The sequence below is a fragment of the Castor canadensis genome, chromosome 16 (assembly GCF_047511655.1).
Source record: "Castor canadensis chromosome 16, mCasCan1.hap1v2, whole genome shotgun sequence".
Taxonomy (NCBI): domain Eukaryota; kingdom Metazoa; phylum Chordata; class Mammalia; order Rodentia; family Castoridae; genus Castor; species Castor canadensis.
The window spans coordinates 71102167-71124340 of NC_133401.1; the positions used below are offsets into that span (position 1 = coordinate 71102167).

Consider the following 22174-nt stretch of genomic DNA (forward strand, 5'->3'; position numbering starts at 1 on the left):
CATCTTCCCACATGTGTTTCAATTTTTATCTTTGAAGAGAGGTAAGTCATTGTACTTGTCAGGTTTGGAGATGTATCGTGTGGCTATAAAACCTTCAGAACTGCTCCACCAGAGGCAAAGGTGCCAATCTGTTTGATACTCTGTTCACAGCCTCATGAGCTAGGAGCACAGTCCTGGGCTCTCCTGGAGTACCAGAAACTATAATTGTGCTACAGGGGCTGCTCTTCTGGTCCAGGGAGAGCAGCCATCCTCTTGATACTGCCCTGACCCTGTCTCTTTCCATTTTTCTGTCTCACCATCTTTCTGTGTACTGTTCTCTGCATTTGATCATAGATCTCATTGTCATCATCTTTCAAGGTGCTGAGCTCATCTCTCCTCTCATCACTGCTGTTGGTCTGCAATGCATTTTAAATATATTTGTTTGCCCATCTCCCTGTCTGGATTGTGAATTCTTCAAGAGCAGAAAAAAAGGCTCACCTGTCTTGAATCTCTAGTAAGCAGCAGAGAACCTCTCCATAGTGATTTAGGAATCATATCACTTCATAAGTAAATAGTGCATTTCTCTAGCGGAAAAGAAAAAATTATAGGATGAACTTTTAAAAGAATTCCCAACACAGAAACATTAGTGTTCACATCTCACAGATAATTTTTTTTTCAGTACTGGGGCTTGAACTCAGAGCCTACACCTTGAGACACTCCACGAGCACTTCTTTTTGTGTGTTAGGTATTTTCAAGGTAGGGTCTCACAAACTATGTCCTGGGGCTGGCTTTGAACCGTAATCCTCCTGATCTCTGCCACCTGTAGGTAGGATTACAGGCATGAGCCACTGGTGCGCAGCTCATGGATAATTTATATGGCTGTTATTTCTTTCACTACAGTGTAAAAATTAGGACAATAATTTATTTCACTTTATTTTTTATTTACTTTTTTTGAGGCAGAGTCTTGTTTTGTTGTCCAAGCTGGCCACAAACTCTTGAGCTCAGCAAAGTTCCCACCAACATCCCGAGTAGCTTGGACAACAGGCACACACCACTGTGCCAACCCTAAGAGAGTAACAGAAATACCTATACCCACCCACAAATACGTTCAATTAGACTTACTCAGTAAAATGAATGAGAATGAATGTTTATACGAGGTAGTTTTGAAACAAAAAGAAGATACCAGTTCAGATGCCTTAGTAATTTTTTGAGAAAAGCAAAAATTTCAAAAATATCTCAATAACCTTTAATATGTCAAAGAATAATCAATGTAACTGCTATTAACAGAATCTTTTTTTTCTCCTCTACTCTGGAGGGAAAAAATTAGTCTTAATTTAGCCCGGGTCAAGAGAAAAAGCCCCAAATTAGTCTTGATTTAGTCTGGGTCAAGAGAAGAAATACTGAATTGGGTATGAAATTCACATTTTGATTTTCAAAGAAGTAGATTTTAGAATACATTATGTGGGCCTTAGTCTTACTACTTAAGGTGACCAGAAAATGTCCGAATGTGCAACAGATGTCATGAAAGAAACATGACACAAAGAAACTTTACCTAAATTCTCTAATTCTGTGCTCTGGCTGGCCCTGCACATCTCCTTTGGGAAGATTTCCTCAGTCTGTCCCCACTGGCCTGCTCCTGGTCTTTTCCCCAGGCTCCCACTTTTGTGCTCTTTAGTTATAAGCGTGGGAGCTCCAGTTCCTGGGCTGGCATTTGTGGGCTTCCTGGGAGTCATTGACTTCACCCTTGTCACTCAGTCTTGCATTAAATACCTGTGTGGGCAGTGGGAGATAGTTCTGAAGCTCAGGTGAAAGGCAGGTGCATTGTGGAAGGTGGCAGGTAGGCACTGATGAGCAGACTCAGATGCACAGATGCTACCTCTGATCCTTCTTCCCCTCTACCATCTTCTTGTCTATTTCTCATTTCTCCCTCCCTACACTTTCTTAAATTGACACATAGTGATTATACATATTTAGGGGTAGAGTATGAATTTTTAATATGTGTGTAATAAATAATGTTCAGATCACGGCAATTGGAATATCCACCATCTCAAAAATTCATCACTTCTCTGACTTTTTCATTGTAAGAGGAGGCTGTTGTCTCTCTGAGCTCCACAAACTGAAGTAGAGAGCTCCCAGGGAAGTGCAGAATGACATGGACATCCATTGCCTAGCAAAGTCTTTGGAAGGAGATCAGAGTTGGGGGCGGGGTGCTGCTGTTTCCTGTCCCCTTTCACCTAGTAAGTGCAAACACAGGAAAAGGACAATGAAATTACACTGATGGTAGAAACTTCTCCACAGGGTATGTCTGCTGAGCTTTTTCCTGCCGAGGACCCACCCGTAGGTGAGTATCTATTTCCTGTCACTCCTCCTTCTCTCTTCTTTGCACTTCCTATCACTGGATGTTGTTTCATTTTCCCATTTCTATTTTTATGTAGCTCTTCCTCCTATTGTTTGCCTCTGTCAAGGGGTTTGTTGTGTTTTTTGGTTCTTTTTTGGTAGAGACCAGTGACACTTGAGCCATTCATCTTCCAGAGTTATCTCTCCACACTCTCTTTTCTGGTCCTCTTCCTTTAGCCTACTTCTGTCTTTTTCTTTCTTTAATGTATTATTAACCTTTTCCTTACCTCTTTCCTTCTGTCTGGATTTGTCTAAACTGTGGATCCTTGGGTGGAACAATGATCTTCAACAGGAGAACAAAGAGCAAGTGAGGACAAGGGAGAGTGAGGAAACAGGAAGGTGAGGACTGATATAGGACATGGAGTCATCCTGTCCTATGTATTATAGAAAAAAATGTCTTCTTTTTTGTTGTTCCTAGGAAGAAAAATGAAGCCACTAAACACTCAGCAGAAAAAGCTGAAGTTAGAGAGCAGGGAAAATAGAATTGAGAGATAGCAATAATTTCTCAAGCTTGTTTTATGGAACAAAATTACTTTTATGTAATAAAGTTATTATTCTTTCAACAAATATTAACTGAGAAGATAATACATATGAGACACTGTTCAAGGAGTCTGAGGTCCCACCATGAGCAAAAGTGGCACCAAAAAACATAAGATAGGAAGAAAGAAAGCAAATAAATCCATATGAGTAAAATGTAGCAAGCAATGGTTTTGCTTACCACAGGAAGCAAAAGGCAGGGAAGCAAAAAGGCTGGGGTGGGAGGACTTCAGTTCTAAATAGTGTATTAATGGAAGGCTTCACTTAGTAGGAGGTGGGTGAAAGGGTCAGTGCATACCTGGGAAGAGCCTTCTGAAAGGAGGTAACAGGAAGCACCAAGGCTCTTGAGGTTGGCAGTGAGATTTGAGTGGAGGAAATTCTGGAGTCAGCAGAAGGAAAGGAAATCTGGGTGGTGATGGAGGGCCTATTGGTGAAAGTCTTGCTTTTATGCTGAAAACACTTCAGCTTTTATTCATACAGAGTCAGGTTTACCCCAGCACTATTTCTCAATAACTTGGGGGTGTGATAATGTATTCATCTTTTTTGACAGAGAGCTATGTCTGATAGGAAAAAGCACCTCCAGTTTTTAAGAGTGCACATTATGGATCAGAAGGCTGCTGATGAGCTAAGAATTAGAGAAAAGTGAATTTGAAATTTCTGAGAATTTCTCCAAGTGAACATGCCCTTCTCAGGATATTTTTCCCGGAAATAGCCTGACATAATGTATACAGAACATAGATTCAAAAGTCCTGGTTGTATATTTCCTCAACTAAGGCAATCTCACCAACTTCTCAGAGTGTTTCCTGATTTGTGAAAGAGGGTTTATTTTAACAATCACTGTATTTTCACTGCAGAATCACTACAAGTTCAGATAGAATGATGGATGTGAACTGTGGGACACAAAAGTTGAATACGACTTGTTACTAATTATATGTCACCTGTCCGTAGAACAAAGCAGAGACCCCTGCCTCTTATCGACAGATTAAAGATAGAAGGATGAGCTCAAAATATTTGATTCTTAGTTTTTTACACTCCATGCAGTCACCATTTTTGTATGACAAGATTACTTGCTTAAATTCATCAGAATCCTGTTTTATTTATTCAAGAATCAGAATTTGAGACTGGTACCTGAAGGATGTGGTAAGTTAAGGGGCTCCCCATTGATCCCCACTCCCTGGTATGCATGGCCTCATGTAGTTCCCTCCCCTTGGATGTGGGCTGGATTTAGTGACTCGGGTCTAAAGATTAGAAAAAGCAGAAATGATGGAACACTTCTGACATTAGCTGCTAAGAGACTTCAGCTTCCATCTAGGGTACTTTGACTCCCATCTCGTGGATCCCTCTCTCCTGGAGAAGTCAGCTTCCATGCTGTAAGGTGCCCTGTGAAAAGCAAGCAAAGCTTCCAACAGCTATGTGAGTGACCTGTGAGTGGAGTCTTTTCCAGCCATGCCTGAGAAGACTGCATCTGGCCAACAGATAGAAGCACCCAGCTAAGCTGTATCCCAGCACCTGATGCACAAAAAATGTGAGATAATAAATGTTTGCCATTGTGTTTTATTTGAGGATGTTAAATTTTTTGCCTATTTGTTATACAGGAATAGTTAACTAATAATACAATGTTAAAGTAAAAAGACTGCAGTGTTGTACTACTTGCAGAACCACACAAATGCATGATAGTAGCCAAGTATAGTGGATCATGCCTATAATTCCATCACTTGAGATACAGAGGCAGGAAGATTAAGAGTTTGAGATAAACCTGGTCTACATAGTGAGAACTTGTATCCAAAAAAGGGAGGAGGGGTAAAGAAAGAAAGGAAAGAAAAATGCCTGTTGGTGCAGTTCCAGATAAAGAAGAAATTGAATTTGAAAACAGACTGATTAAAAATGAACATGCACAGAGGGCTTTTTTTAAAGCTGGAAATTGTGAGATAAAAGAAGCCTTTTTCTATTTAAAAAAAAAGCCTAGAAGTGCCTTTGAGGGGAAAGACAAAGTTTAACTGGGTCAGAATGTGAGGTCAATGATAAAATAGTTATAGTCAGAACATGGCAATGATTTCCAATCAGTTGTTTATATTTTTTGGTTTTTTGAGACAGTTTCACTCTAACTCAAGCTTACCTCAAATACAAAATCCTCCTGCCTCAGCCTACAGAGTGCTGGGATTGCAGGCATGCACCACCAGGCAAGTGTGGCTAATTTATTCTTTTATGCACACTGACTGCAGATATTTTGACTCTTGACAATGGTGCTTGTCTTTTAGAGTACACATGACTTCATTTCTTGATTTGGATTTGTCCATGTAAAAGCAAATCATGTCTCTGGCTCCCTTTGAGCACTGAGTTTTTCTGCGGATGTGACTCAGTGATAGAGTGCTTATTTATCATTCATGAGGCCCTGAGTTAGATTCCCAGCAAATGAAGGAAGGAAGGAAAGAAAGGATGGAAGAAAGCAGGAAGGAAAGGAGGCAAAGAAGAAAAAAGGGAGGAAAGGAAGGGGAAAGAAAGGGAAGGGAAAAGGAAAAGAGGGTGGAAAAGAAGTGAGGGAGGAAGGAAGGTCAATCCTATATAATCGTGTCCATGTTTTCAGGTGACCAGGAACAACAACTGAACCATGGAGATATGGTTGAACCAATCATCCACAGATGACTTTATCCTCTTGGGAATCTTCTCCCACAGTTCAACTGATACTGTTCTTTTCTCTGTAGTCATGATAGTCTTCACAGTGGCCCTTTGTGGGAATGTTCTCCTCATCTTCCTCATCTACCTTGATCCACGACTTCATATGCCCATGTACTTCTTCCTCAGTCAGCTCTCCCTCATGGACCTCATGTTGGTCTGTACTAATGTGCCAAAGATGGCAGTCAACTTTCTGTCTGGCAGCAAGTCCATCTCCTTTGTGGGATGTGGTACACAAATTGGCCTCTTTGTCTGTCTCGTGGGATCTGAGGGGCTTTTGCTGGGACTCATGGCTTATGACCGCTATGTGGCCATTAGCCATCCACTTCATTATCCCATCCTCATGAATCAGAAGGTCTGTCTCCAGATCGTTGGGAGCTCCTGGGCCTTTGGGATAATAGATGGATTGGTCCAAATGGTGGTGGTAATGACCTTCCCTTACTGTGGCTTAAGGGAAGTGAACCACTTCTTCTGTGAGATGCTGTCCTTGTTGAAGCTGGCCTGTGTGGACACGTCCCTTTTTGAGAAGGTGGTATTTGTTTGCTGTGTCTTCATGCTGCTCTTTCCCTTCTCCATCATTGTGGCCTCCTATGCTCGCGTCTTAGGAACTGTGCTTCGTATGCACTCTGCTCAGTCACGAACAAAGGCTCTGGCCACCTGCTCCTCCCACCTGACAGCTGTCTCTTTCTTCTATGGGGCAGCCATGTTCATCTACCTGAGGCCTAGGCGATACCGAGTCCCTAGCCATGACAAGGTGCTCTCTATCTTCTACACGGTCCTTACTCCTATGCTCAACCCCCTCATTTATAGCTTGAGGAACCGGGAGGTGATGGGGGCACTGAGGAAGGGGCTGGGCCATTTCAGGATTGGCAGCCAACACTGAACACAGGGTGCCTGAGTCTGCCTCCTCTTGGCTGTGTGATATCAGGTAAACAATTTCTCCCTTTGTTAGATTCTACCATAACATCTTCAGGCTGGGAAAGTTTCTTTTTTAACCTCTAAATCAGTGCTCTCTATCTCTGTTAAATAAATGGCTTTTTCCTTAATCTTCTGTGGACTGATTACTTTATAAAATACATTAATGAGGAATGGAGGGCTTTGAAACTCAAGCACTGTGCAGATATAGGGCTAAAATCAGAATGCTCTTATTAGTGAAAACTTCCTGAGCTGAGTTTTCTAACTCCTCCCACTAATGTATACCATTTATTCTGAGTTTAGTACACACCAGATACTAGGCTATGTGCTTTATTTTTTTATGGAGATATAGTTTGTCCTCTTGTTTATATGTCTCATACTAATCTACAATCTTAGATGACAAGCTTACAGATGGCAGAAAACAAGCCAATACAATGTTTGGAGAGTTTCCATCCTCCTACTGTGAAACTGGAAACTTTGTAAGGACTACTTCAAAGAATACAAATATAAAATTTTTTATATTTATGAAGAACAGGGTAAAGACTTGTTTCTGTGTTCAGTGTCTGGTCCATTGGAAATTCACCAAAATGCTGTCTATATACAGTCCTCTAGCAAAATTTTCTATCCTGTATCACTTCTGATTCTGCTTGTTTGTTTCTTCTTGTTCTTTTCCTGTGGCCAGGTCTTACTATGTTGCCCAGGCTGACCATGAACTCCTGGGCTCAAGAGGTCCTCCTATTACAGCCTCCAGAGTTACTGGGCTAAACCATTTCCCCTGGAAATGAATACCAGGACATAGTAACAGAATTTGTTCTTTGATTTGAAAAGTTCATTTAAAACATTCCTATTCAAACTGTTTAAGTGATTTGTATCCATCTTACTAAACTCAGGGCCAGGCCCTTATACATATTTTCAATAAAACTCTTCTCTGATGAAAGTAGTCAGGAAAGAGAGGGCAGAATTGGGTTTTGGGAATTGGGTTAAGTGTTTTCCCAGGCTATGGCAATCATGGAGAGCAGTGTCCTTAATAACAATTTTAATGGTGGGGGGTGAGGCTGGGAGTGTAGCTCAGTGGTACATCTCCTGCTTACAGTGGTCAAGGCCCTGAGTTTGATCCCACCACCACCCCCTCAACAAAAACCTACCATGGGGACATGACATTAGACAGTCAATTCAGCTAAATTCTCACAACAAACATTCTGTAGTGAATATGCTTATTGCTGCTTTACAGTTGAGGAAGCGGGGCTCATACTTGTTAAGTTTCTCCTCCCTCTTCCTGGTTTTCCTCTCCACCTCCCTGTGGGAAAGATTTGTTTTGTTGAGCAGCTGAGATGAGCAGAGAACTGTGCACGAGACTTCCTTCCCTCAGAGGTTTAATTGCCAAAGGAGGGTCTCCCAGGATTTATAAAAATAGAAGTACCTTTCTTTAGTTGAAGAGTTGCAAACTTTTCCATTGTGTGTCATGATTTATTTTTACTGATCCCTTAGTAATACTACTGAGGTTGTGCCCAGTCCAGCAAATTAATTTTAAGACTATAAAATTAAGTGTCTTCTGGTAATCCTCTTCATTCTTACCCCATCCTTTTCCCTTGTCCAAATTTTAATTTGGCCTGAAATTTTCTCTTCCAAGAAGCAGTCCCAAATTAAACCCATGCACACTCAGACCTCCTGACTATTGGCATCGCTCAATCCATAAGCATCGCGAGTGTTCCAACCAGAACCATTTCTGTATAAGCACTGAACTCCCTCCCCCTTCCAAGGAGGAATATTTGCACTATAATCACTCAAACAAGTTTTACAGTTTGTTATGGTGGTCCAGGCCTCCTAGTCCCAGCTACACAGAGGCTGAGGCAAGAGAGTTGCTTGAGTCCAGGAATTTTCAAGACCCCCCCATCCCAATAAAATGAAGTTTTATAATTTTAAAATATTCTGTTCACTTTTACTTTAATCAGTTCAGCAATAGGAGCATTCCTGATTTATTTTATCTGCTTTTTTTGGCATAAATTCACTGCCTGGACAAAAGCCAGAGTTTTGTTGCTATTGTTTCATTGTTGTTTATGTGTGATTCATACAAAATCCAGATCTTGATACATGCTAGGCAAGGCTTTACAATGCAGCTACACCCAAGCCCTAGGCTGGGTTTCAAGTTGACAAATAGCTACTGAACACGTACTAGTACACAGAATAAGTTCTGGACCACGAAAGAGACTTCCCTTTTGTGCAGGCACACAATTCAATGCTCCCTATAAAATAAAAATACTATATCAAGTATAAATGTGCAAAATTGCAAAAATAGAAACTTGCTAAAATAAGAAAACAATAGACAAAGAAAATACGCATCCGTGCATAAGAGAGTAATAGAAACAAGAGCCTTGCTGGAGGTGATGGGAGTGTGTGGTACTTGCTTCACTTTTCTGTGTACACTTGAAACTTTCTATAATAGTTTTAAATATTCACAGGCCGCTGACTTTTGCCATCTACCTTACCAAATCCAAGTTTCCAATCCAACTCGTTGGAATGTCACATATACATACATGTGACATATCTCTATTGCAGTCAGGTAGATCCATTTTCTTTATAATAAATATTTTTAAATACTTTACTCCTGCAGTTGAAAGACTGTGTGTTTATTAAAATTTGTTAAAGCTAAGCATAAAGCTCCAGATGACCAGGAATTATGTCTGTCATTTTCCCATAGTAAGACCCTCCAAAAGCCAGGACGAAATACCTGCCAATGGGAAGAAGTGTTCAGGGGTTCAGAGATTATTACCTTCCCTGGCAAGGAAAACAAATAGCCACAGGAGAGCAGCAGAGAGCCAAGAGCCCCTCCAAGCCAGACAATAAAGGGTAGGTACTGGTTTGGATTTGTTTTGTTTTTGTTTTATTACGATTTAGCTTTTGTTTGAAGAGGTAAGAAGAAAAATTAGACAACAAGAAATATGACTGCTGAGATAGATCATCCATACAAAAAAATTAAGAAATCTCATGGTTAAACTGCATAATCTATCAAGCGGACTTAAGAGATATCTACAGAGTATTCCATCCAACAACTGCAGAACACACTTTCTTTTCAGCAGTGCATGGAACTTTCTGAAAAACAGGTTACACTTTAAGCCAGAAAGAAAGTCTCTTTTCTTATTGATGTGTATTAAATTGTGCAGGGGTTTCATTATAATCCTTCCATATAGCATATAATTTCAATATATTTACCCAATTGCTCTTTTTTAACCACCCTCCTCCCTTCCCCTTTCCCGTCCCCTTTCACATCCCTAGGCAAGTCTTTAAAAATATAAAAAACATAAATAATTTCCTGTATCATAACAGTTCATGATGGATCAAAATCAGAAATAAAATTCTTATTTTATTTCTTAGAAATAATTCTCTGGAAAATTCTTAGATTTGATAAACACTTTCAGCAAAGTAACAGGATACAAAACCAACATGCAAAAACCTATAGCTTTTCTATATATGATAACAAACATGATGAGAAAGAAATCAAGAAAATAATCCCATTCACAATGGCATCAACAACAACAACAACAAAAAACCCACCTAGGAATAAACTTAATTAAGGAAATGAAAGACCTCTAAAATGAAAATTATGAAACATTTAAGATAGAAATTGAAGAAAACACTTGAAGATGGGAAGACCTCCCATGTTCGTGGACTGGCAGAACTGATGTCGTGAAAATGGTTATACTACCAAAGCAATTCAACGTACCCCCATCAACAGTCCAATGGCATTCTCCACAGAAATAAGAAAATTAATCCTAAAATTCATATCAAGCATAAAAGACCCTGAATAATCAAAAAGACATCCTTAGCAAGAAGAGCAATGCTGGCAGTATCATAATATCTGACTTTAATTTATACAACAGAACAATAGTAACAAAAACAGTATGGTACTGGGGCAAAGACAGACACATAGACCAATGGAATAGAATAGAGGACCCAGAAATAAGCCCATACAACTACAGTCATCTGTACCTCAACAATGGTGCCAAAAACATACATTGGAGAAAAGACAACCTCTCTAATAAACGGTGCCATGAAAACTGGACATCCACATTTAGAAGACTGAAACTAGATTCCTATTGCATGCCTTATACAAAAGTCAATTCAAAACTCATTAAAGACCTGTTTTAAATAAGCTAATGTACATTAGCCAGCAGTTGGGCAAAATCATCTAACATAAAGCCTATTTTATAGCAAAATGTTAATAATTTATATAATTTCTTGAATGCTTAGATCCAAAAATTATGGCAACAGTACCAACAACTGTGTGCCCTCACGGCAGTATGGTTGACTAGGAGCTATGGCTTGCTGTGACTGCCCAGCATCTGAAAAGAACATCATACAATGCATTACTAGCCTGTGAAAAGATCCAAATTCAAAACTTGAAGTACTATTTCTAATAAACATATACCACTCTGCACCACCATAAAGTTGAAAATCCTTAAGTGAGACCACCATAAACCCAGAGCTGTCCGTGATTCTGAAAGCCACAATGGTTGTGTTGGGACATCTGTGGATCAGGTACTTTGGAGGTTAGAGGGAAACACAGGTAGGCAGAGGAGATGGAGCATGATTGTGGGGATCTCAATAGCCAGACCAAGGAGCCTGCCTGGGATAAGCTGGAGAGGAAGGAGCTAGAATGGGGAAGCTGCCAAAGGCCTAAGTGAGAATGATCTAGTGGGCTTGAGTTCACTTCTCTCTGCTCAACAGCCACCACCATGCTTGGGGTTCCTGGGAAACAAGGTAGGTATTTCTGCCAACTCTTGAAGACCCTCTGGTAACTGTCAGATGTCCACAGGGCTGAGGACCTACATTCAAAGTTGACCTGAACAGGACATTTCTGGACCTCTCCGTGAAGGAGGAAAAATTCACTGCCAGCAGCCCTTGCCTCCTGGACCATTCAAAAAAGTCCCATTGGTTTGTTTCTGTGTGTGGTCCTGAGCTGGCACCTGAGGGCTGCACATAGTCCTTCCATATTTGAAAATAAAGTGCAATGAATAAGACCTTTGCCATCCACAACTCACATTCACTAGTCCACAAAGACTGAACATTGCAGGAGGAGGTGACAGCTTGCACAGTTAATTTGGCTATGACATTCCTGAGCAAAGGCTTTAGAGGCTTTGACCAAGCTGCTATTAGAAACAGAGAGTGGGGAAGTCATTCCACAAGCAAGAGGAAATGGTCAGGGAATGGTATGGGGAGAGTAGAACCTCACAAAAACTGAGGTTCTGAATGTATGGGAAGCACAGACAGCTGAGAAGGTGAGTTGAACAAATGACCAGAAAATAAGTATAGACTGGAACTTCTTAGTAGGGATTAAGGGTAGAAAAAAAGCCAAGACCCAGAAAGCTCTCACCTTGGTCCACATTCCTAAGAAATTCCCCTAAGAATGGAATTTGAACCTAAAAGGCTGGGATCATTGGGGGGGGCGGGGTGTGAGCTGAAGGAGAAAAAGCAGAGAAAGAACTGAAATGGGTGCAATTGATAGCAAAATCCCTTCTTCATAGTTCACAGAGAAAGATCCCAGGGAAAGCTAACATGTCAGAAATGTCAAGGGCTGGGAAAGATAGAAATGAGTGAGCTAAGGCATAACAGAAAATGAATAAATGAATTTGATGAGGTGCATAAATATAAAAGCTGAAGGGCTTCCAAAGACAGACTCAGATGAGCCTCATCTCTGAAAGCCAAACCAGGTATTTTTTAAGTCAGAGCCTGAAGCCAGGCAATCAGGAAGAAAAGAAGCTTCATGTAAGACCAGATCAGGGGAGGAGGCAAGATGGCTGGATAGAAGCATACAGCACTCACCTGCTCTTACACAAAGAGAAATTAAAGTCAAGGGTGTGTGGCTGCCTTTTGAGGTGACCAAGGAAGATGCTGAAATTCTACAGTACAGAAACAGAAACCTTGCAAAATTCAGAGAACTGAAACAGCAGCATATCCAAAAGGAAAAAAAATCACCTCACACACTCTCTCCACAGACAATAAGGCGCAGAGACTAATAAGGTCAAAGAAAACTTTGCCCAGCACCAGCAGCCTTCTGCTTTTGTTCTCTCCTATCAGCATCTCAGCTAAGAGGAATGTTGTCCAGCTCCAGCAGTGACTCACTCTCACTCAATCCATGCATGGCATTACAACTGAAAGAATGAGGGAGGCAGCAGCTGTGGCCCTGTCCACAGGCTTGTATAGCTAGGGTGGGAATCTGAGATCCTGCTTCTGGGCAAGTGCACTCACAGTAACAGTAGTTTTTCCTCCATCCATACTTCTGTGGGTCCCCTGAATCAGTCAGCCCCTCGCCTTGTCTCACCACACATTGCAAAGGAGGTGCTGTGATTTCTGCCCCCACGTCTCTTCCTATGAAGGAACTGCACCCTCACTGGTGTCTAATTGGAAGATAAGTGCTTTTGGCCCCTCACCAGAATCCAATTCAAGAGACCCATGGAAGTAGCAAAGCCCATAACAACAGTGCCTGAGGACACCCAAGTCATTCAAAAGGGGCCACCACTCCCATTGCAGAAGTAACCACATAGGGTGCACACCATACACTCTGCTGCCTACACTCTAGCCTGAACTGCTAAAGTCGCCATTCCTACACAACACACAGGGAGTGGTTCTCTCCAATTCTGACACGTATGGAGTGTACCCAACTCACTAACCCCAGCCAAAGAAGCTACTGGGAGATTACACTGGTGCCCACTCAGAAGTAAACTCAACACTGTATAACAAACATAAACCCAAGACACATCTTTAAGAGAAGGCCATCCTATTAAAAATGATAAAAATGTCCATTTCACCAGATGTGTAACCTCAATATAGAAACACAAAAATACAATGAATAATAGTAATATGGCACCTCCTAAAGTTCATAACTCACTAGTCTCAGATTCCAAAGATATCAAAGTGGCCCTTGGGGTCCCCGGAAACAGGGGGCTTCATCACAACAATTCATATACAAACTGGAAACCAGAAAGCTGTAGGGAGACTCAGCTCTGGCACTCCCCACCCCTAATGACAGGGGTAAAAAGGCACAGGAAGCCGTGGGCTCAGCATTGCTGTGCCTGTAGCTCATCCAGGCAGTTCAGAAGCAGTTTAAAGTCTCCAGTGACACTGCTGAGGTGTTGAGAACCCAGTCACAGCTCTCCCTCCGTGCCTTTCCTTTTAGCCTGGATGGTGGAGGATCTAGCATGACCTGCTCTGGGGAGCTGGTCTTCTGTGATACCATTCATCAGACCACCTGGACAGAGTCTCTGAGAGAGTGGGGCCAGGACAGATGTCCTGTGGGAAAGGGCACAGAGCAGTGGGTTAGTGGGGTTTGACCTAGACCACATCTTGGCCCTCCACATACCCTTAGACCTTGGCCATGTCCTCAAGCAGGAGTCTCTGTTTTCCAACTAAGTAAAACTGTCCAACACGGGTCCCACAACCACTGTGGTGGCAGCCAGGTGGGTGAGTGACATTCCTGGTCAATTTGGAACTGCTCTTAGGAAGAGTCATGAATACCCCTCTCTGATCCTAAAGACAACTCCTGTGCAGCCTCTGCTCCATTGTCACACAGCTCTAAAACCCTTGCTGCTTTGCAAGATTAACAGTGATGGCACCAGGAAGGATACAGGAGGAATCAGATGCAGACACTCACTGGAAATGTGATTGTGTGCCTGCTCTTATTACCCGCTGCATGGGGACAGCTAACTCAGGCTCCGTTGCCTTTGTCCATCTTGCTCTGTAGCCTGAGGCTGGAAAAGGGCAGCAGGATCCTAGTCCCCTGAGAGGTCAAAGGCCAGTCAGGGGTTGGGGAATATCTGAGACAAAGTGGAACATGTGGGTGCCACCAGGGATAGAGTGCCACCTTCATGGAGTGCTGGGGTTAGGGTAGAAGTCTGAAGTGAGCATTTTAATTTCAGCCCATAATAGTGGTTTTTTAAATGTGTATTTCATAAAACTCTTATTAAATCTGTCTTTTTTAAAAAAAAAGATATCAAGGTGGATGAAATGCCTGAAAAAGAATTCAAAAGAATGATTTCTGAAAGCACAAATAGATACAAGAGACTACAAATAAATATTTCAATAATATTAAGAAGACAACACAGGATATGAATGAGAAATTCAACAAAGAGATATTTTTAAAACATAACACATACTGACAAACCTTTAGTTAGACTAACCAGAGAGAGAGAAGGCTCAAAAAAATTAAATTAGTTAAAAGAGATCCTGCAGGGGGAGGAGAGGTTGGTACCTGTGGGAGTGGGAGGAGGTGAGGAAAGGGTGTGGGAGGTTGAATGTGGTGCAAATACTGTGTACACATATATGTAAATCGAAAAATGAGACCTGATGAAACTATTCCAGGAATGGAGGGAGTGGGGGATAAAGGAGAATGGTGGAGGGGGTGAATTCAAATATGATACATTTGATATATTTTAAGAACTTTTGTAAATGTCACAGTGTATCCTCACCCAGTCCAAATACAAAAAAATAATTAATTGATTAACTTAATTTAAATCCAGGCATCTGTGGCTCACGCCTATAATCCTAGCTACATAAGCAGCTAAGTAAGATCAGTAGGATCACAATTCCAGGCCAGCCTGGGAGACCCTACCTCCAAAACAACCATAGCAAAAAGGATTGGAGGTGTGGCTCATAGGGCAGAACGCCTGCCTAGCAGTTGTGATTACCTGAGTTCAAACCCCAGTACCATCATAAATAAATAAATAAAATTAGAGGTGAAAAAGGAGACATTACAACTGATACTGATACTATAGAAATTTAAATGATCATTAGATATTATTTTGAAAAACTATATGCCAACAAGTTGGATAATTTAGAAGAAATGGACAAATTTCTGAACATATATGACCTACAAAAATTTAACCAAGTAATATAAAAGTCAGAATAGGCCAATAACAAGTAATGAGACTGAATCAATAATTAAAAGTATCCTAAAAAGAAAAACTCAGGACCAGATGGTTTCACAGCTGAATTTTACCAAACATTTAAAGAACCAAAACCAATGTTTCTCAAACTATTCCATAGAAATGAAAGGGAGGGGACACTTCCAAACCCATTCTATGAAGCCAACATTTCCTTGTTATCAAAACCTGATGAGGATACACAAGAAAAGAAAACTCTAGGCTAATATCCTTGATGATCGTAGATGCAAAAATCCTCAATAAAACCCAAACCAAACTCAGCAACACGGTTTAAAAAAGATCATACGTCCTATAAAGTTAGATTCATCCCAGGTATGCAAGGCTGGCTCAACATACACAAATCAATAAATGTGTTACAGAGCATAAACAGAATCAAGAACAGAAATCACAGAAGCATCTCAGAGATACAGAATAACTTGGACAAAAATTCAACATTACTTCATGATAAAAGCCTGAAGAGAGCAGGAATAGAAGGATCATACCTCAACATAATAAACTATAAACAGTAAACCTGCCTTATTCATAGATTCATTACACAAGACTTTGACCAAACACAAATAAAATAATAAATAAATAAATAAATAAAAGTTAAGAAAACAATGTGAAAACCCTGCTTGTGTAATATGCAGTCCAATTGATGTTGAGAAGCTGTCAGTCAGTCCCACGTTGTTGTCAGTTGTGTTTAAATCGTTGTGTAATCTTCTCAGTGTTTCCCTGCCCTTCATTTCCTGAAAACACGCCTCCCAAAAAGCAAAAGTTATGATAATCCTCCCTAACCCAAAAGAGCACATAATGTGCTTATCTCTAGAGCCCTTAAAAATATTTTTGCAGATGCAATTTTTATTTTATTTTTTCTCTTTTTGATTTGTGTGTATTGATTGTAGAAAGTGGTTTCATTTTGGTATTTCTATACTTGCGTATAGTGTACTTTGATCAATTTTTCCCCATCTTACTTTTTTGTATCTACTCTCCACACTTTTTTGAACAATTTTAACAGGTTTCATTATTCTAGTTCATATACATATATAAAGTACTCAGATCACATTCACCCTCTCTTTTCACTCTCCTCCTTCCCATTGGTTCTCACCCTGCCCCAAACAGTTTTGCATTCATGTCAGTTTTTTTAGGTCTAGATTCCACATTTGAGCGAAAATACAATATTTTTCTTTCTGGCTTAATTTTCTTAACATGATGATTTCCAGTTCCATCTATTTTCCTGCAAATGACACAATTCCATTTTTATGGATAAATAATAGTCCAATATGCATATATACCATATTTTCTTTATCCAGTCTTCAGTTGATGGACACTTAGACTGATTCCATAGTTTGCTATTGAAAACAGTGCTGCTATAAAAATGAGTGTGCAGTTCTCTCTACTGAATGCTGACTTACATTTCTTCAGATAATGTCCAGAAGTGGATCATATGGCAGTTTTAGTTTTAGTTTTTTGAGGAACCTTCATACTAATGTACACAGTGGCTACACTAATTTATACTTCCATCAATAGTGTAAAAGTTTCCTTTTTCCCTGCATCTCTGCCAACACTTGTCATTTATTTTCTTGATGATTACCATTCTGACCGGGGTTTGGTATGCATTTTCTTTATGCTTAAGGATGCATTTCTTCATGTTTTTACTGGCTATTTGCACTTGTTCTTTTGAGAACTGTCTGTCCAATTTATTTGCCCATTTATTAATTGGACTTCTTGTTTTGATGTTTAGTTTTTGGAGCTCCCCATATATTCTGGACATTAATCCTTTATCCAGTGAATACCAGGGAAAACCACCCTCCTACCAAAACTGTGCAGGCCCCTGAATCTGTGAGATTCAGGTACAACGAAGCTTAGCAGTAGCCTTGATGGCCAAGGAATTATCTCCACCACCCACCCACCCCATTCGTGGACAGCATAGCTATTGCCAGGCCAGTGCTCACAGAGCTCTGGAACTACCTTGGCACCACACAGAAACCTGTGCACCAGTTGGATGGACTTGTGTTTTGGCTTGCGTCACCACCAGCTGTTCAGTTGCCTTGGTTCTGTTAAGCTCATGTGCAACCCATCTTAGCATCAGCCTGGGAAGTGAACAGATTGCCTTCACTAACATTGCCCCAACCTCAGGCAGCGCAGTGTGGTGCAAGAACACTTTTAACAGAGGCAGGACAGGGTAGAAAGCAGAAGTCTTTGCCTTGGAACTTAATGATGGACTGGTGAAACCTAACATTAGGAGATCCAATCAGCCTCTATCCCCCAGCCTACTGCACACAGAGCCTCTTAAACAGTCAGCTCCAGTGCCAGAGGAGGACATGAAGCCCACTTCTATCAGATTTCTATTCTAGCTAGTACCACCTGTGGCCATGAATCCACATCAGCAATAGATATCTGATAGCAGCATGGACCTTGGCCCCTACCCCAGTGTGGTGCTTGTCTTGACGGGCTGTAAACTCAGAGTACAACACAGATTATTGGCATTGGTGTGACATAGGAGCCTGGGGCTGGTCAATCCATGGTGACTCTTCCCAGAGCTAGGCAGAATCCTTCAGTGCCTATCCACAGGCTATAGACTATAGATGCACTAGATGAGACATCTGAGCCAACCCCAGGGGGAGGCTTGTGGAGACAGATTAGTCTTTCTAGATATTTTCTTATTTCTTTGTGACTAATACACCAAGACTGCATTTAAGATAAGCTTGGGTCTGGATTACCCTCTAGTAATGAGAGTGACAACACACCAACAGCAGATTCCTGGTGACTCTGGACCTGGTTTCCAAAATCTAGCTCTGAAATAGAAGTGATGACAGCTCAGGGAAAATCAGTAGCCTACTTAGACTGTCTGAAATATCAGCAAGGACCTATGAAGAGGAAGATGGGCATGTATACCTGATCCTTCAATGCCCAGATGGTGCCCCATGCCAACAAGTATCAAGAGCTTTCAGGAAATCATGACCTCATTTAGTTCTCAAAAAAAAGGTGCCAGTAACTGACCAGGCAATAAAAAGTATGGAAGAAAGCTCAGAGAATTCAAAGCAGCTGTTTTAAAGAAACTCAATGAATTTGAAGAAAACAAAGAAATGTTTCAATACGCTAACAAAGAAATTTATCTGATAAAATAGACTAATTCAAAAGCATTAAAAAGAGACAACAAATATCATTATGTCATGACAAAGAGGATTTGGGGCAGGGCAGGCCAGCTCTGACCCCCGGCCCGGGGCACCTCACACCTGAGGAGGTCTCCACGGCAGGGGAGGATCCTTGGGACGAAGCAGGACACTGAGGTGGATTTCGAACCCGTGACGGACCCAGAGCACAGCCTGGTATCCGGCAAGACAGCCTCTAGTGGACCCTAGGAGAAATTCATTGATCCACTGAGCAATAGTGGTTGACGGCATCATTAGGACGTGGCTGGCTTGAGATCCCATCTCACGGGCGGTATCTGGGGTCTTGGTTTTCCAGCAGCAAACTTCAAATCCGGGTATTTCATTTGTACTACAAATGACACCCACGTACTTGATGCAGGTCACTGCCAAGGCCACGGAGGCCTTCGGCAGAATCTGACCTACAATAGGTGCAAGTGACATTTGTGCGTCTCCAACCTTGTAGCCTGGATTTCATCACTTTAAATGGTTGTGAACCGATGAAGCTGTGTCTGCATAAAGAGACAGACAACCCACTTGTGTGAACTATAGAGGTTGTGGACACATTTGTATTGGGTTCATAGTGCTGTAATGCACTCAGATTCCTGCTAGTTCCCCTAAGTTCTTAGAGGACTTTTTGCCTTTTGAATCAGAGAGTTGCAAAGTTCGATGAAGAATGGCCGTTGTGGATAAGCACAAAGTCAAGCACCAGCGATTGCACAGAATTTGTGAAGGTATCTGCTACCAGATCACGAACGGCCCCTGCACTCCCGCCCCCTGGTGGCATTGTTGGATGGCAGAGACTGCACCGTGGAGATTCCCATCTTGAAGGACCTGGCCACTGTGGCCTTCTGCGATGCACAGTCCACTCAGGAAATCCACTACAAGGTGTTAGACGAAGCCGTGGGTGCCATGATGTACCACACCATCGCCCTTTCCAGGGAAGACCTGGAGAAGTCAAGGTGCTGAGGGTGATTGTGCAGATGGACAGTGGCCATGACAACGTGGACATCAAGGCTGCCTGCGAGCTTGGGATCGCTGTGTGCAACATCCCAACTGCAGCTTGGAAGCTGATTCCACCATCTGCCACATCCTCAATCTGTACCAGTGGAACATGTGGCTCTACCAGGCTCTGTCAGAAGGCATAGGAGTACAGAGTGGGGAACAGATCAGAGAGATGGCCTCAGGAGCAGCCCGAATCTGTGGGGAGACACAGGGCCTCATTGGCTTGGTCACATGGGGAAGGCTACTGCTGTTGGAGGCAAGGCCTTTGAATTCGGTGTCATATTTTATGACCCCTACTTGCAAGATAGGATAGAGCAGTCTTTGGGTGTACAGAGGGTCTATACCCTGCAGGACTTGCTTTATCAGAGTGTCTGTGTATCATTGCACTGAAGTCTCAACCAACATAGCCACCACTTCATCAATGACTTTACTATCAAGCAGATGAGGCAAGGGGCATTCCTCATGAATGCAGCCCCCAGTGGCCAGGTAGATGAGAAAGCCTTAGCCCAGGCTTTCAAAGAGGGCAGGATAAAAGAGGCAGCCCAAAACGTGCATGGATCAGAGCCCTTTAGCTTTGCCCAGGTCCACTGAAAGATACACTGAATCTCATCTGTACTTCCCACAAGGCCTGGTATAGTGAACAAGCATCACTAGAGCTGAGGGAGGCAGCTGCCACGGAGATCTGCCAAGCAATCACAGGTCGCATCCCAGAAAGCTTAAGAAACTGTGTCAACAAGGAATTCTTTGTCACAGCAGCTCCTTGGTCAGTAAAAGACCAACAAGCAATAAATTCATCCAGAGCTCAATGGTGCCCTATACAGGTATTCATCAGGCATCGTAGATGTGGCTCCTGGAGTACTTCCTGCAGCCATGGAAGGAATCATCCCTGGAGGCATCCCTGTAACTCACAACCTCCTTACAATAGCACAACTTTCCCAAGCTCCCTCTCCCAACCAGCCCACAAAACATGGGGACAGTCGAGAGCACCCCAACAAGCAATAGCACAGAATGCTGAAAGGTAATCATTCAGATAATCTTGGGACCAAGACAAGAGGTGGTGGAAAATGGATAAACTAAGAGAAAAGGAATTTGGAAGTCTTTTTAACTAACCCTGGACATATGCATCATTGATGTTGCAGTGTTAAAGATACAAGAGCAAGAAAACTGAAAGTGTCATCTGCTTACAGAAGCACTGAAAGACTAGGACGTGATTTATTAATGACCATCTTCTGTTATTGTGTGTTAAGTTTTTTATCTATTCATCAAATCACAAAGACTAAATAGAGCTTTTTCCTTTATCAGTTCCTTGGCCACAGCAGGTCCTGAGCAACTTGCTCTAGAATGTCGCATCAAGACTTCCAAACACCAAAATAAAAAATATTGAGAGAAAATCCCCATCTTATGACTCTAGTCCTTTTGGGCCATAGGGGCTTGTTACCTCTTTTTGCTAATAGGAAGATTAAATTACTGTAAAATGGGGAGAAAACTGTTTGCCTGTGTTAGACATCTGCACAGGTAGGATTGAAGACAGTACAGGCTCCTGTACAGAAGTGTCTCACATCTGAACTGCATTCTGAGCAGGCAAGTTGGTTGTAAGTTCCGTAATTCCCTCTGATGGTGCAAGAAAAAAAAAAAAGGAAAGAAAGAAAGCAAAGAAAAAAGAAAAAAACTATTAAGTTTCACAAGTTGTTTGTACTGAAATATATTTTCTCATTTTCAGATCCTCAGCTATTTTATGGAGTGGAAAGTCTTAAACTGTAAAGGTTCAAGAAGAATGATGTTACATTTCCTTATGTCTCAAAAAATACTTTTTTATGGTAACTTGTCAGATTGTCTATGAACAAATCCACTTTTTTTAGACATTGATAAATTTTTTTCTTCATGTGATATTTTATATAAGAATACTTCAGATGTGTTATTAGATGTGACTGATTTTACCAAGTCCTGTTAGATTTGTATCAACTAGTTACATGTTCTACTTTTGTGAAGCATTGCCTTTTTGTTTAAAAAGATGGCGTATTTTGAGCCTTTTTATAGATACATTCCTGTTTTTTGTGATAAGAGAAAACTTTAAACTGTCTCAAACAAAAAATAATGGCTATTGTAACTATGTTTTGTTTTAGTGTGAGTTATTGTTACTGTGTTTGTTTATTGTAAAGGTGGACATTTAATGTTCAGTGCAGTTCTCAATAAAAAGTAATCAAAATTTCTTTTAAGTTCTCAAATTCAAGTACATCTCACCATGTAAAAGTTCTCCATTTGAGATGTTTAAAGTCAAGTGCATTGCCGCTTAGCCAATTTCCAACTCCAAGAGTCTATCTATCTAGACAGACTTGAGAGTGCTAACAATTACCTCATTGTAATACAGTGTTTAACTGAAAAATCAAGACCTCACACAACTCCATCTCTCTCAAATTATGAAACCCTTAAAATGAAATAGCGAATTAGAGCAAAGTCAATTCCAGAAACAAAGCTGGTCAACTTTTAGAATTTTGGGGGGAGTGAGGGGGGCTGGCCAATAACCTAATTATTGAAATAGTTATAAAAGAAGTATTGAAAAAAACAAAAAAATTAACAGCCATTTCTATAGATTGAGAACTT

General features: G+C 41.3%; 1 protein-coding gene, 1 long non-coding RNA gene and 1 pseudogene across 3 annotated transcripts in view; 2 read left to right on the plus strand and 1 right to left on the minus strand.

Moving 5' to 3' along the window:
• LOC141417974 (uncharacterized) overlaps positions 1-22174 on the minus strand; it is a 253122-nt gene that overhangs the window by 49583 nt on the left and 181365 nt on the right. The window lies entirely within an intron of this gene.
• On the plus strand, positions 2260-6632 carry LOC141417972 (olfactory receptor 2V2). 2 transcript variants are annotated; one of them, XM_074057546.1, is made up of 4 exons: positions 2260-2320; positions 3998-4053; positions 4226-4438; positions 5498-6632. In XM_074057546.1, exon 4 carries the CDS (start codon positions 5522-5524, stop codon positions 6467-6469), a length of 948 nt encoding a protein of 315 aa, XP_073913647.1. In that variant the 5' UTR covers positions 2260-2320; positions 3998-4053; positions 4226-4438; positions 5498-5521; the 3' UTR covers positions 6470-6632. The 2 variants fall into 2 exon arrangements, with proteins under 2 accessions (XP_073913647.1, XP_073913648.1); XM_074057547.1 differs by having other exon boundaries at positions 2261-2320; positions 4215-4438.
• LOC109679407 (C-terminal-binding protein 2 pseudogene) lies at positions 19245-20621 on the plus strand (annotated as a pseudogene).